Here is a 14,840-nt window from a genome sequence, read left to right as displayed (position 1 = left end):
ATTTATATTATTATATCATCATACTATAATTAACCAAATGTCTGAGTGTGTGTGTGTGTGTGTGTCCGTGTGTTTGTCTGTCAGAAACAGTGACGTAACTCCTTACTGCCTGCACCAATCACTCCTACAGGCATTGACCATATGAATATGGAGGGCGTAACGAAGCCCTTTTTCCGATTTGACACATTAATGATTATTAATTAATTTATTAGTCAATTACAAACGCACCCGGGCGCAGTACCGTTCACGGCCACAAGGGGGGCAAATATCTCACAACGGGTAAGGACTAGTATAATTATAATTATCTAGAAATAAATTATGTAGGGAGAGAAAATTGGATTTTTACTCGAGTCGTGGCTCATAAAAATTGGTCCGTGACCCACGAATGTGTCCAACAGTGGGATAGAGGACAGCCCCCGGCCTGCAGGGTGATAAAGACACTATGCTCAGTGGCAGAACAGTAGGAGACGAACAACAACTACCTGAATGCTGAAGGGTGGAGGTAGGGGACAGGTTCTTGGGGTTGGTACCGTAACCATAGCTGCTTTCCATAGTCCCCGTCCAAACACTGTCATACCCTGAGGATGGGAACGCAACGTGCAAACATTGTCAATTTATACCGTGTGCAACTGTGAAGGAGGGAGAGTGTAATTCATGAAGTGAAATATTATGTGATTTTGTGTTTACAGGGCTTAAAGCCAAAAACAAATCAGATTTTTTGCAAATCTGCACTGATCTCATTAAATGACCCTTATGAAATCCTCAGGGCTGAAATCCGTCCCCAGGACGGAGAACTTTAAGCCCTGTGTCTATACAGTATGCTCTAAAATTCTTAGATGGATTATCGACTGCCACTGATGCAGCCTTATGCAAATTTACAAGCTGGCAAATAATTGCATTAATTAATCCCTTTCCTGATTCACATGCAGGACAGGTACGGTATGTTTGGTCATTTGTTCAAATGTCTTTGTTTTTTATTTGCTTAGCTTGATCACAAATGTTAATATATTATTGTTTTTTACTATAGATAGCATCTTGTTTGAAGCTAGGTTTGAAGTGTACTTGGTGTCCCTCTTTGATGCACTATATAGTTATTAATTTATACATTGTCCTCTTTGCACTCTACTTTTGTGACCATTTACCCCGTCATTCATTTGTTAATCACATGTCATGCCATATAGTGTAGTCACACTGGATTTAATTGAATACTTTATTAAAAGTTTGCAAATAAGAGAATCAGCTTGCTCCTACCTGTGCCCTCAGACACACTGGCCTTCTTAGGGACAGGCAGTGTGCTGGTAGGAGAATGAGGGGGGCTGCCTCCACCACTCTTCAACAGACGCTTCACATCATCCAGCTCTGTCCCTGCACGTCAAAACACATACAGTACACTCAAAAACGTTCGCTCTGAAAGAATATATATTCAAAGATGTGTGCCACATTTTTACGATTTTTCAAAAATAGCAGACCTACAAGCTCATAGCGCACCATGAGCGCCATGAGCTTGTAGATCTGCTATTTTTCAATAGCAATAAAAGTATGACTTTTAGAATTACTTTACTGGCCCACATGTCATCTTGTGCATGTGCATGAGGTTGTATATACAGTATGTACAGTATAGCCTGTTGTCCATGTAAGATGTGGAGCCTTGTTTTTTCAGATAGAAGCCTGTTTTTCTCCAGTGTATTAGGTTTACACAATAAATAACTGTTTAAAAAACCATTTTGGCCGGGAACCCCTTTTGGTGTTAGCATTATGTTATGCTTTAGCTATTGAGAAATAGCAGATCTACAAGCTCATAGCGCGCCACCGAGTGTCACGCTACAAGCTTGTAGGTCTGCTATTTTTGAAAAATCGAAGAACGACTGACATAGAAACATAGCTTTTTCAGAAAACTGTCAGGATGTAGAATACATTTTTAGAATCTGATGTGTGTTATAGTAGGCCTAAGCTAACAGTAGTATTTATTGTGCCCTCAGGGATATTCATATTCACAGTCTGTTCCAACAAAACAACATACTGTAGCAGCACACAAACAACACAACACCAGTATACACAGAACCATCACATCAGCCAGGCAGTCTCTTTAGTGCAGCAAATGCAATAGCTGAAAGGAAACAAACTCCTACTAAAACAATCTTTTTGCTATTTCAAAGTTGTGTATCTTGGTCCAGATAGCATGAGTCTGAAGTGACAATGTTTACACCGGGGCTCCACCAAGCATGTCAGCGCCGCGTCTCCGTCACCGTCAGGGAATGTTCCCTTTTTAATCCATGAAGGGTGGCTCCACTGCCCGCGTTGTGTGACTGCATTAAAATTGGCCCGGTTCGTTTTTTGACGCACGCGACGGAGACGCAACGCGCCCGGTGGAGCCCCGCCGTAAGGGATGTGTCATTTGCTATTACGTGTGATAGCTTTATTGTTCATATCTGAAAGAGTGGGTGTAGGAAGTCCGATAATCTTAAGAGAAAATGCGGGTCACACTGAAAAGTTTGTTTTTGTTACTCACATCGTGATGAGGACGGAGAAGCACTCTGGAGTCTAGCTCTGATCTCACTCTCTGAAACACAGAAAACACCTTGTTCATTAGGAGTTTGTTATCTGAAGAAAGAAAACGGAACTGTTAGATTTGGTAATAAAGTACACATGGCTTTGTGTGAAAGTAGGCACGTAGCGATTCACTCAACTCACGATACTATTCGAATCACAATACTACTAGGTTTACGATACGATTTTTCACGGTTGTTTAAACACAAGGATATTTTCCAGACAAATTAGAAAGAAAAAAATATAATATATAATAATACATACCGGTATATATATATATATATATATATATATATATATATATATATATACACACCGGTATATATATATATATATATAATAATATATATATATAATAATTTATAATTATAGATATTTTTTCTTTTACAAATCCAGTATTTCCTTTCTCTTTTAATGTTCTTATTCCCTTATCTTTTTGATACAATAGCAAATAACTGAAAACTCTTTTTTTTTAATCGAACAAAGATGCTTTTTGCATCACGATTCAAATTGAGATTTAATCACGATTTAAATTGTCACCAGTTTGATATTTTACACGCCTAGTGAAAAGTGTCTCCATGCCAGGTTCCAGCATACTTCCACTATTAGGCCTATGTATCATTTCAAAGAATATGATTACCAATGATGATGCCTATCAAATATGTCTCTAATCTAGGTATGCCATATAATGATTGACCTTTGGATAAAGGTTCTTCTGTTATTATCAGGTTTACTTGTACAAAGCTTGAGAATAGGCTCAGATCTTGCTGTACCTTTAGTCTGAGAGCGCCCTCTGACGGCAGTAGTTGTACTTGCAGTGCCTGAAAAAAAGAAAAGGAAAAGAAAAGAAAGAAACGGATAAACTGCATAAAGAACATACTGTACTGGTAATATCTTTAATGTACAATTGTTGCAGAGTGGCTCACAGCCTCAGCCTGACAGCCTCAAAAGTCTAATAATACATTGTATTGTATTGAATTGAACATGGTGGGCCCTATTGTAAACAAGTGTAATGCTTTATGGTGTTGACCACAGTTAACAGTTTTGTATTGAGTTGTATCTGTTAATACATCTTTCAATCAATCAAACAAACACATAGGGATATCTCTTTGGTCTAGTGCAGTGGTTTTCAACCAGTGGTCCGGTGACCACCAGTGGTCCTTGAGGCGGTCTGCATTACTTAATTTACAAAAAGTCACAATTAGAGAATGTAGAAGAATTGATATTTTGGTCAACGTTTGCCAAAAGCATGGAATTGTAGACAAAATCTTATCCAACGACAACAAAATATTCATTCGTTTTGGGTCTCTAAATGTCATCAAATGGTGGTCCGTGGCTCAAATGCCTCTGGTCTAGTGGTTAAGATATTGGACTCCCGAGTTGGAATCCCAGGGCGTTATGTACACATGCTACAAACTGTACACATTCCAGAGGAACCTTACCTTTTCCATACTCCTTCCTTTTGTATTCTGGGGACGAGTTACCACTTGAACTTCCTGAAACATCACAGAGAAATGTGATAGCTTTAAACAGAGTGGTGGCAGAGCATCAAAGGAAACTACCAGAGGGGACAGCATTGTAACATACAGAAGTATGTTACTGTATGTGTTTGGTGAAAACCGGCTGCTCTGTTCAATTTCAATTTCAATTTAGGCCTTTAGCAGACGCTCTTAATCCAATCTGTTATAGCCTCCCATCACTGGAATAGTCTTCCTACAGATTTAAGACTTAAGAGAGACAACCAATTATAAGAATTATTTTACTTTCAAATCCAACCTTAAAAGATGGCTTTAAACTTAAAGCAAACCAAACTTGTAACCATGGGTGATGATCAGCTCAATTTAATTTGTCACTGGTATAATTTTTCTCATTTTACCGTAATTGTTCTGTTATGTGAGTCCTGTTGTAATATGTTTTCTTGTCTTATTGTTTTGATAAATCTGTTTTTATATCACCACTTTTAATTGCTTGCCCAGGGACTGGAGATGAAAATTTGCTCTTTTGTAACTCTAGCTCATTTACATGGATGTGAAAACTGAAATGTTGATTCATGTGCAATAAATGAAAAACATCTTGTCCCTGGTAAATAAAATAAAACTAAATAATGTAAACCTTGCATTTCACTACTAGACCATCCCTTGTCTAAATGCATGAAGACAACTAGAACTGCACTCTGTCGAGTGCATACTTGCTTGTTGCACACTAGTATGCCATAAATGGCCTACTAGTGCGCAAGCAGAGCACGCAAGTACTTTCGACCTCTACAAACTGTCAAATCTCAGTAATGACTACTAGTGCCTGATACGGCAGTGGTGCCAGATTACATACATGTATACATAGGAGCATTACCTTTAATCCTCCCAACACTAAAACATCGTCATTACGTCACCCTCGAAAACCAATTACACTCTGGCATTGGGTCCTTTAATCCACATCTTTTTTACATCATCAGTGAGAGCTAGTTATACATATACTATGTATATGTAATTTGTAAGTTGATTAGCGGTATACTGTGGTTACTTTGCACCGTACGCACTGTCCCAGCCGTCCCGCCACTTTTGATGCGTATGCACCGTCCCAGCAAATTGTGACTAATACGGCAGTGGTGCCAGATTACATACATGTATAAGGAGCATTACCTTTAATTCTCCCAACACTAAAACAAATCGTCATTACGTCACCATCGAAAACCAATTACACTCTGGCATTGGGTCCTTTAATCCACATCTTTTTTACGTCATCATTGAGAGCTAGTTATACATATACTATGTATATGTACAAATCATCAATTCTGGAGGTCCCTCCCTGCCTGGAACAGAATCCTTTCAAATGGGACTCTGCGGGCAAATACACACACATATCAACTTTGGGGTTCCTTGTTTGAGAAGCGCTGAGTAAACCCACCGTCATAGAGCTCTCCTGGGCGAGTCATTGTCAAGGTCGTGGCCATGGCCTTCCTCTCCTTCGGAACAGGCGAGTACGCCACGCCCTTCCTCACGCCACCTGAACCACGTGTCGTGTTGCCACAATTTGTGAGAGAAATAAATCAAGCCATCAAACAATCACAAAAGACGTGCACTTTAAGAATATATCGGGCTATTTGAAAATGGCAGATCTGGAAGCTCACAGCGCTGTGAGCGTGTAGATCTGCTTTTTTTTTTTTTTGAAATGGGAACCATTTGGAAGATTGTTGACACATTTTAGCAACACAAATGTGATAAAGAGCTCCATGGCACAAAATATTTTCAGATGGGTGGTTAGTTAGGGAAAAATAACTATGCAGTTGGGGGTTCCATGATGACATGAAAATGATTGAGAACCACTGGTTTAAACATTAGGAAGCAAGCCCAAAGTACACTTAGAAACAAGCAAAAAAATAAACACACAACCTAAAACTACTCCAATTACAAGCAAATTTACAGAAAAACAAGCCCAAGGCCGTGTAAGTGCACATGGCAACACTGACCTGAACCCCCAGACTTGGAGCTGGACTGGGTCACGGTGGAAATGGTCACAGCACCTGTACCTCCTCCACCTCCTCCACCTCCTCCACCTCCTCCACCACTGGACACAGACACCACTCCTCCTCCTCCTCCTCCTCCTCCTCCTCCTCCTCCTCCTCCTCCTCCTCCTCCTCCTCCTCCTCCTCCACCTCCACCTCCACCTCCACCTCCACCTCCACTTGTCGACATGGAGAAGGTTCCCCCACTTGTCGACATGGAGGAGGTTCCCCCACTTATCGACATGGAGGAGGTGCTGACGCTCCCTCCAGTGATAGCAGAGTAACCGGTCACGTAGCTGTCCTCGGAGTCCCCAGAACTCACAACACCACCACCACCACCACCACCACCCGAGGAGGAAGCCCCTAGGGTGGTGATGGTCCTGGTGACACTGCCACCACTGGACATAGACGCCACTCCTCCTCCTCCTCCTCCTCCTCCTCCTCCTCCTCCTCCTCCTCCTCCTCCGGAGGAGGTGACCAGAACGGTGCTGCTGGAGCTGACCTCTCCGCTGCCGTTGCCACCAGACACTCCTCCGGTGAACACCTCCTCAGAGAAACCACGGCTGGACGATGAGAGACCCTCTGAGGCTGAGGGAGGAGATTTAAATGTATTCAAGGAACAGTTTTGTGACCTAATTTCAATGAATACTCATATCATTATTGCACAAGTCAAGCCCCAAGTCAAGACAGCCAAGTCCTATTTGTCCTAAAATCCTAAACAAGTCATAATGCCATTTCGATTACTAGCCTATACTATACTAGCCTATACTAATTAAACAATAAGAGAGGGTAAGCAAGCAGTCAGTTGAGTAGTTCACAGTATGAGAATATGGGGTGCATGGTTTTGGTAGGAATAGTCTAGTAGAAGAAAGAGAAGAGGAAAAAAAGTAATGATGTGATTTGAATTAAATGATTCGTGACACGCTTTTTAAATATGATACTTTTTAACATTTGGGCTTGTGTGAACTGTGAAGATATCAAGAATTATCAAGTCTAAGAGCTCAAGTCCAATTGAATTTACATATCACTGCCATTAAAGTCCAAGTCGAGTTGCAAGTCTTTTTTTATTTGATAAATCCAAGTTAAAGTCATCACATTTGTCATTTGAAAATTGTGACAAACAACATACGACTCAATTAAGTGCACACCCCTGGCAATCTCCCTTAATAACAAACGACTACTACCTAAATTCACATTTGAATCATCATAACTCTCATTTGTCCTTTTTGGAATCGCATAACTTCCAACAAATGTACTGCTTGCCTGTGACTGTGACTGTGCCTGGACATGCAGTATATACCATTAACCCGCCCCCACACACAGCCCCTTCCCTTGATTTACAGCACTCACATGTAGTATAGCTGCTGCTGCTGCTGCTGCCACCAGGACCCTGGTTGTTGAATTTCTTCTCCAAGACAGCACCGCCTCCTGAACCACTGGAGGTAACTGTTCTCTGGCTGCTCACCGTGCTACTGGCGCCCTCTGGTGGACAAAGTCAGTACTTTGTATCTACTAACTAACACTTTTGTTTATGCTGTTGTGGCTACACTCATATCAGCAGTAGTAGTTCTCAAACTTTAGAGGCTACTAAATTTGGTTCCATTTTATACCCTCTCCGAGTTACGGACCTGTAAGGGTCCATTTGGAAACCCTTCAAGGAACCCTGGGAGTCCCAGGACCCCACTTTGAGAACCACTAGTCTACAGACTTGGTCTTCACTAATGCTCCTCATAAAAATGGTACTTTTTTATTTTATTTTTTCGATTCACGCTGTGTCTCAGAGGAGGGCTGTACAGTTCGGAAACCCGCCAACCAGTGACATCATCGATTCGTTAGGCAGGTTTTATTTTTCAAGCAACATTTATTTTTTCTTTCTTTTTAATAATTTGAGAACAATGTCCACAGCCCTCCTCTGAGACACAGACGAGGTAGACAGAAAGTGTATTATCATGAGCACTAGTGAGGACCAATTATATGAAGATAGGTTGAAAATGCTCCAGCATCTCCATAGGGATTTGTCTAAACTCACAACGGATAAGTGAACATTTTCTTTACACTACCTTTTAATCAAGCTCTATTAGAAACACATGTTATGTGGCAGTATACTGTACAACTCACTTGGTGGTAAGGATGTCACTCTGGTTGTTGTTGTAACCGTTTCTGAGACGACTGTAGGAAAGAAAACCACATCATATAAAGAATGAACAAATGATACATTAATTGATGAATGATGACACCGGTAAGATTATGATGTTAGGTCATTTTATCTAACGTGGTGCAATTTAAGTTTCTATAATGCCAAAGTTTAGGGATCCTTTAATGTGGCCCTCGGTTTAATATCCCAACAATGATATATTATTGATTTCAGCTAATTACTGGTATTAAAATGTTATTGACTTTTGAGCTTTGGCACGCCCCCCCAATTTACAATTTAGGCATTTAGCAGACGCTCTTAATCCAGAGCGATTTACATTAAGCAAGAACCAAAAAGCATGGGAATACATCACATAAAAAGCATTTATCATGAAACATGCGTAAGCTAAGAACGTAGCAGTGGAATATCTATATAATGAAACTATACATATAAACTATACATGTATACTATACTATGCTATACCTTGTACTATATACAATGCAATTATAGTGCTGTCTACATAACATGCTACAAGTCTGTATCAAATGCTATTTAAGTCTACAGAAATTCTATCTAAGGGGGTAGGATAAGTGCTATGGGCCATGATGGAGTCTGAAAAGGTGGGTTTTCAGACTACGGAGGACGATTGGGAGTGATGCTGCACTTCTGACTGCAATGGGAAGTGCATTCCACAGTTTAGGAGCCAGAAGGCGGATCCCAAACCCCAGGTTGAGAACAACTGGGCCTCTCTGGCATTTCCAAAAAGCCATGGCTGCATCCCATAATAATCCCCCCCCCCAGATCTTACCTTTACTATTCCCTGCTCCACCTCCACCAGAATTGACAATCTTGGTTGTAGTTAGATTGTCCATCCCATGCTGGCTGTTTACAAAACAGAACATGCACGTGTCATCACATCTTAAAATCAGCATCTCATAAAGCCAGATTTATACTTATTATACAACGTCACACACCTTAAATAGATGATCTATAAGGTCACAACGGATCACACTGAAAATAGATGATCTATAATATAAGGTCACAACGGGATCACGGACACGAGACATGAACTCTTATGTCTCGAACTATTTTCGACGCACGTGACGTCACCAAATTAATTCAAGATGCAGTGCCATCATTTTTTCCACCCTAAAACATGATCATCAGGTATTATATAAGGAGGAAGATTATTTACAAAAAGGTGTACAGTATTTGTTAAAATGTCGTTTTATGTGGACACGCCTACCAGTTCATTTAGGGCGCGTTCGGAAATAGCGCACTGAGCGCACTGTGCAATGCAAACTAAGAGGCGAGTGCGCTCCCGGTGCGCATTTCCGAACACACCCTAAGTATGCCTGGTTTGCCTGGTGGGTGGTGATGGGTGGTGATCCACCTGAACTGAAGCCGCACCCACAGCTGCTGTTGTATGATAAAGGGGGAGGGGTTAGGAGAGGGGATGATATTGTGATGTCACTATATCACTATATCAAGCAGTCAGTTGAGTAGTTCACAGTATGAGAATATGGGGTGCATGGTTTTGGTAGGAATAGTCTAGTAGAAGAAAGAGAAGAGTAATGATGTGATTTGAATTAAATGATTCGTTTTTAACCCATTCTGACCTGAGATCAGATTCTAAAAATGTCTTCTACATCCTGACGGTTTTCTGAAAAAGCCAGGTTTCTATGTCAGTCGTTCTTTGATTTTTCAAAAATAGCAGACCTACAAGCTCGTAGCGCGCCACTCGGTGGCACGCTATGAGCTTGTAGATCTGCTATTTTTCAATAGCTAAAGCATAACATGATGCTAACACCAAAATGGGTGCCCGCCCAAAATGGGTTATATAAGATACTTTTTAACATTTGGGCTTGTGTGAAGATATCAAGATATCAAGATATCAACCTATATCACTGTTTTTTTTTCATTGGCACGTTTGACCGTCAAGGTTTCAGCCTCCACGAAGAAATCCTAAATACAAAGGGAAGACATCATTGCACACCAAGGGGTCTAATGTCACTGTCGCCTCATGAACACATCACGGTACTCCATCTTTAAGCATTATTTTACAGTCCCTTGGGCCATATTTACACACACACGTTTCTTTTCATTTTTTTGTACTATAGCCTATGATGTTCTATTGTGTGGCGATGCTTCTTCTCTTTGAAACCGTGGAACCTATTGTGAAGCGTTATTGAGACGCCCTGTCTCATTGCCGCTGACGGATCACTTGAATCCTACAGCAAAGTGCACAGCGCTTTGTTCACTTGATGAATGAATGTCATAAAGGCCCATCACTGACGAGGAGCTGAAATCAGATATGGTCTTAAAAGATTTCCCTACAATTTTCACGGCTGGAGACATCAAACCTCTTGCCATACCACATCCCTGCTATAATCTATCTCACCATTATGACATGCACAGTTGGTTGGTGGTGGTGGTGTGGAGGACCATGGTGGAAATAAGTCTTACAACTTATTGTGTCAAATGCTTTTTAACCAACATGTATGATTTGGTCTCTGTCAGGGAGAAACCTCTTATGTCCATATTTGACCATATTGACCCCTGAGGGCTGAGGGAGTACGACCCATTGAACACAATGAAGGGCTGTATTTTGCGTTAATTAATGGCCTACAGCTCAAGCTCAACACGTGACACATGGTTAACCCATTCTGACCTGAGATCAGATTCATACGAGGTTTCCGCCGGACACACACTGGTCTGATGAACCCATTCTGACCTGAGATCAGATTCTAAAAATGTCAGTTGCTCTTCGATTTTTCAAAAATAGCAGACCTACAAGCTCGTATCGCGCCACTCGGTGGCGCGATATGAGCTTGTAGATCTGCTATTTTTAAATAGCTAAAGCATAACATGATGCTGACACCAAAATGGGTGCCCGTTCAGAATGGGTTAAGCTTGTAGGTCTGCTATTTTCCTTTTTTTAATTCTGAAAACTAATAGTTTGGGACATATTTTCACCCCGATTTGAGATGCTTTGGTAATTTTCAAAAAAATGAAACAAATAAATGCCAACTTTATACTGGAAATGTGTACAATGACTTCAATGGGGGTGTGTGTGAAAACAACCTTATGTGATCCTGAGTCCTCTTTACAAATCTATACTGCATTTATACTGTAGACAGTAGCACCTTTATCCAAAGGGCTTTACAATGTCCATTACTGTACATTCACACAGACTGTACAGGCAACCATGCCAAACAAGCTGCTAGACGGGAGCAGTTAGGTGTTTTGACAGCAAATGTTGATTTTAGTTTTAGTCACAGTTTTCATTTAGTTTTAGTCACCTGGAATGTTTTAGTCTAGTTCTAGTCGACTAAATATCATAAGACTTACAGTTGATTTAGCTGATTAAAATATTTTGGCGGGCCTTAATGGCTGAGATCTGCTATTTTCATCATGCAACCAGATGTAAAATGACTTGTCTTTTACTTATACTGGATCTCTTGTCCACTAGTCCCTTCCTTTTTTAGTCTAGTTTTTATTTGTTGACAAAATTATCAATATATTAAGTCTTAGTTTTAGTCATCACAGCTTATAGTTTTCATTTAGTTTCCGGCAGACATTTTTCGTTATAGTTTAGTCGACTAAATCAACACTGCTTCTGTGTCTAGCTCAAGTACACGATCGGCCACTACACAGATTGTCTTTTCTACAATTTAAACTTCAAGGTTCAGGGTTAAAAAGACAATTTAAACTTCAAGGTTCAGGGTTAAAAAGACAATTTAAACTTCAAGGTTCAGGGTTAGGGTCATAACTTGAATCTTGCTTGATCCAATTGAGATCACTGCGGATATGATTTTACACAAATATGTACTGTGAATAAATATACCATAACGTGTAGTTGCTCATCACCTGTCACTCTAGGCTAGTCGTGTTCAATTCAATCTTGACTGGACATTAGGAGAGCAGAAACAGGACAGGGTATACATACAGTATACATACAGTGCAAATGTCATATTTTCTTCAGTTATTTCCCTCCCCAAGGCAACGGGGAGGTGTTGCGGGAGACCCAAGCTTCATGATTACACTGTTTATGGACCACCAACTAACTTTCAGTTTCACTGCAGTACCAATTACTGCAACCTACTATCGTGCTCAACAACAGCACTACCCTGTGCAGCTGTCACAACTTATAAACGCAGCCCTGTTCATACAATACATTTTGTATCATCATTAATACAACAAATTGGATAGGAATTGCTTTATCAAATGAATGCACAAATGAATGGTCATAAGAGGCCATGCACCACTGTGAATCATTTACATCTCAGGAAATGCATTTTTGGACCAGATTATAATATTCTATTTACTATTACTGTATATACTATATTACTATTTCTATATTCTATCTACTTGACTACAGAGAAAACGTGCGTTAGTCCCTCTCAAGTAATATTACATTACCGGGCTGCATTTGCACCCAGCTGTTTCTATTCCTCAATAAAAAAGTACAGTTAATTGTACCTACCTTTCAGATCATGTAAATAAAAATAATCCCCACCAAACTGATGCCCTCCTCACAAAAATGCTTAAGTCTTGGCGGACAACCAGTGCGTTATCTCTCCTGGTGCTGCGGAATGTGATTTACAGTGCTACATTCTGGTGTGCTGCCTGGACAGTTTATGTATTAGTCTTTTCTGACTCATAGCTTCTCCTGCCGACAAGTTCCAACAAAGTGGAAGGGGGCTGTGAGTCAGGCAGGAAAAAAATAGCCTGAGGTAATGGGTGAAAAAGTACACCTGTACAGTAGATTATGAAAACACAATTAGGCCAGATACTGTTTCGTTTATTTTGTTGGTCATGCAACACCATCATATGATTGAACCCTACAAACCCTCCCGCGCACTCAGATCAGCCAACGCAGGGAAACTGGAAGTACCCTCACTAAAAACGCCGGGACAACGCTCCACACGTCCCAAACTCTTCTCCCTTCTGGCTCCAAAACTGTGGAATGCACTTCCCATTGCAGTCAGAACTGCAGCATCACTCCCAATCTTCCGCCGTAGCCTGAAAACCCACCTTTTCAGACTCCATCATGGCCCATAGCACTTACCCTAACCCCTTAGATAGCATTTCTGTTGGCTTAGATAGCATTTGACACAGACTTATAGCATGTTATGTAGACAGCACTATAATTGTATTGTATATAGTCATAGCACGCCATAGTACATATGTATAGCATAGTAGTGAATATGTATAGTTTATTATGTATAGTGTATGTATAGTTTCATCATATAGATATTCCACTGTTACCTTCTTAGCTTACGCATGTTTCATGATAAATGCTTTTATGTGATGTATTCCCATGCTTTTGTTCTTGCTTAAATGTAAGTCGCTCTGGATTAAGAGCGTCTGCTAAATGCCTAAATTGTAAATTGTAAATCATATAATGAAGTGTAAAATAAGGGTTGTAAAGGCCTGAATTTTGTAATATGGGCAGTTTAGTATGGGTACATTTTGTACACGGGTAGATAGACTTTGCACATTTTAAACTACACCTAATGCAGCTATTCCCATTCCCTTTGCTGGAGAATGTAACTCCAAAAGGCTTCAAAACACAAAAGATTCAGGGTGTGGAATGGAGATTGGAGAGTGAAGCAACGCTGGTCACCTGCAGGAACTTAATGATTTGTTATGATCCATCCATGCCTTATATTAGAACTGTCTCTCCACTTTTGTCTAGAAGTAGCATCAAATATCACACTATTATGCATCCTAATATCTATTTGGTTTGCATGTGGTTAGGCAACAGGCCTGAGCATTTGTCACCAACAACTTGGTAGAGTTCTCACACACACTTTTGGTGTCCATTTTTGTTTTGGACATGCCATCATATCTGGACATTTTCAAACGATATTCAAGATATATTCATAAATAGCAGATCTACAAGCTCATAAAACATCACATATAGATCTGTCTGTCTGTCTGTGTTCCTTTTAAAACCTTTTACATGGGTTTTATCTGAGTAGTTTTTAACCTTTTAAATGGGGTTGCACTGTTATTTATGTTTTATTGTGTATTGTGGAGCACCCCCAACCTAAGTTTTTCACAATGCTGTACTTGTACATCTGTGTGACAATAAAACATCTTGAATCTTGAATCTCTTGTGTGTCTGTCTGTCTGCGTGCAGACGTCCGTGCGTGCGTGCGCATGCAGGTTTGTGTTTTGAGACTGGGATTAGTTTGTTTACATACTTGAGCCTTGGAGAAGCAGTGGGGTCTGACCTTCATGCTGACTGATCCTCGTAACATCACACCGTCTCCTGTGGCCTCAACATTAACTTTCACTGAGGAAGAGAAATACATTGGATTTAACAACATACCAAAATGTTACCGTTTCATCAGCCAGTCACCTACTACTATACTGTACTATAATGTCCAGTCCATATCAGTCTGTATCCACAGTAGTCTTTAACCCATTCTGACCTGAGATCAGATTCATACGAGGTTTCCGCCGGACACACACTGGTCTGATGAACCCATTCTGACCTGAGATCAGATTCTAAAAATGTCAGTCGCTCGATTTTTCAAAAATAGCTAAAGCATAACATGATGCTGACACCAAAATGGGTGCCCGGTCAGAATGGGTTAACAAATCTTCAAGACAGTGTAGTGTGGATTCCACACTACACTTGGAGGT

General features: G+C 40.5%; 1 protein-coding gene across 1 annotated transcript in view; it reads right to left on the bottom strand.

Moving 5' to 3' along the window:
• The window catches only part of col17a1a (collagen, type XVII, alpha 1a), a gene marked incomplete at its 3' end in the record, with an annotated part of 60,854 nt that extends 48,057 nt beyond the window's left edge, over positions 1 to 12,797 (bottom strand). The window contains exons 1-11 of the mRNA XM_083765624.1: positions 12,670 to 12,797; positions 8,992 to 9,065; positions 8,168 to 8,218; positions 6,212 to 6,637; positions 6,014 to 6,100; positions 5,452 to 5,550; positions 3,990 to 4,043; positions 3,321 to 3,368; positions 2,510 to 2,560; positions 1,252 to 1,365; positions 483 to 578 (exon numbers count right to left, since the gene is read on the bottom strand). Coding sequence (XP_083621750.1) covers positions 483 to 578; positions 1,252 to 1,365; positions 2,510 to 2,560; positions 3,321 to 3,368; positions 3,990 to 4,043; positions 5,452 to 5,550; positions 6,014 to 6,100; positions 6,212 to 6,637; positions 8,168 to 8,218; positions 8,992 to 9,055 — 1,090 coding nt within the window. The 5' untranslated portion in view covers positions 9,056 to 9,065; positions 12,670 to 12,797. The remainder of the gene's footprint in view (positions 1 to 482; positions 579 to 1,251; positions 1,366 to 2,509; positions 2,561 to 3,320; positions 3,369 to 3,989; positions 4,044 to 5,451; positions 5,551 to 6,013; positions 6,101 to 6,211; positions 6,638 to 8,167; positions 8,219 to 8,991; positions 9,066 to 12,669) is intronic.
• Positions 12,798 to 14,840: the final 2,043 nt, after the last annotated feature.

Source organism: Protomyctophum parallelum (genome assembly GCF_964188405.1).
Source record: "Protomyctophum parallelum genome assembly, chromosome: 5".
NCBI classification, from domain to species: domain Eukaryota; kingdom Metazoa; phylum Chordata; class Actinopteri; order Myctophiformes; family Myctophidae; genus Protomyctophum; species Protomyctophum parallelum.
Note: the sequence above shows the minus strand (reverse complement) of the source record. Positions and strands in the feature narration are given on the sequence as shown.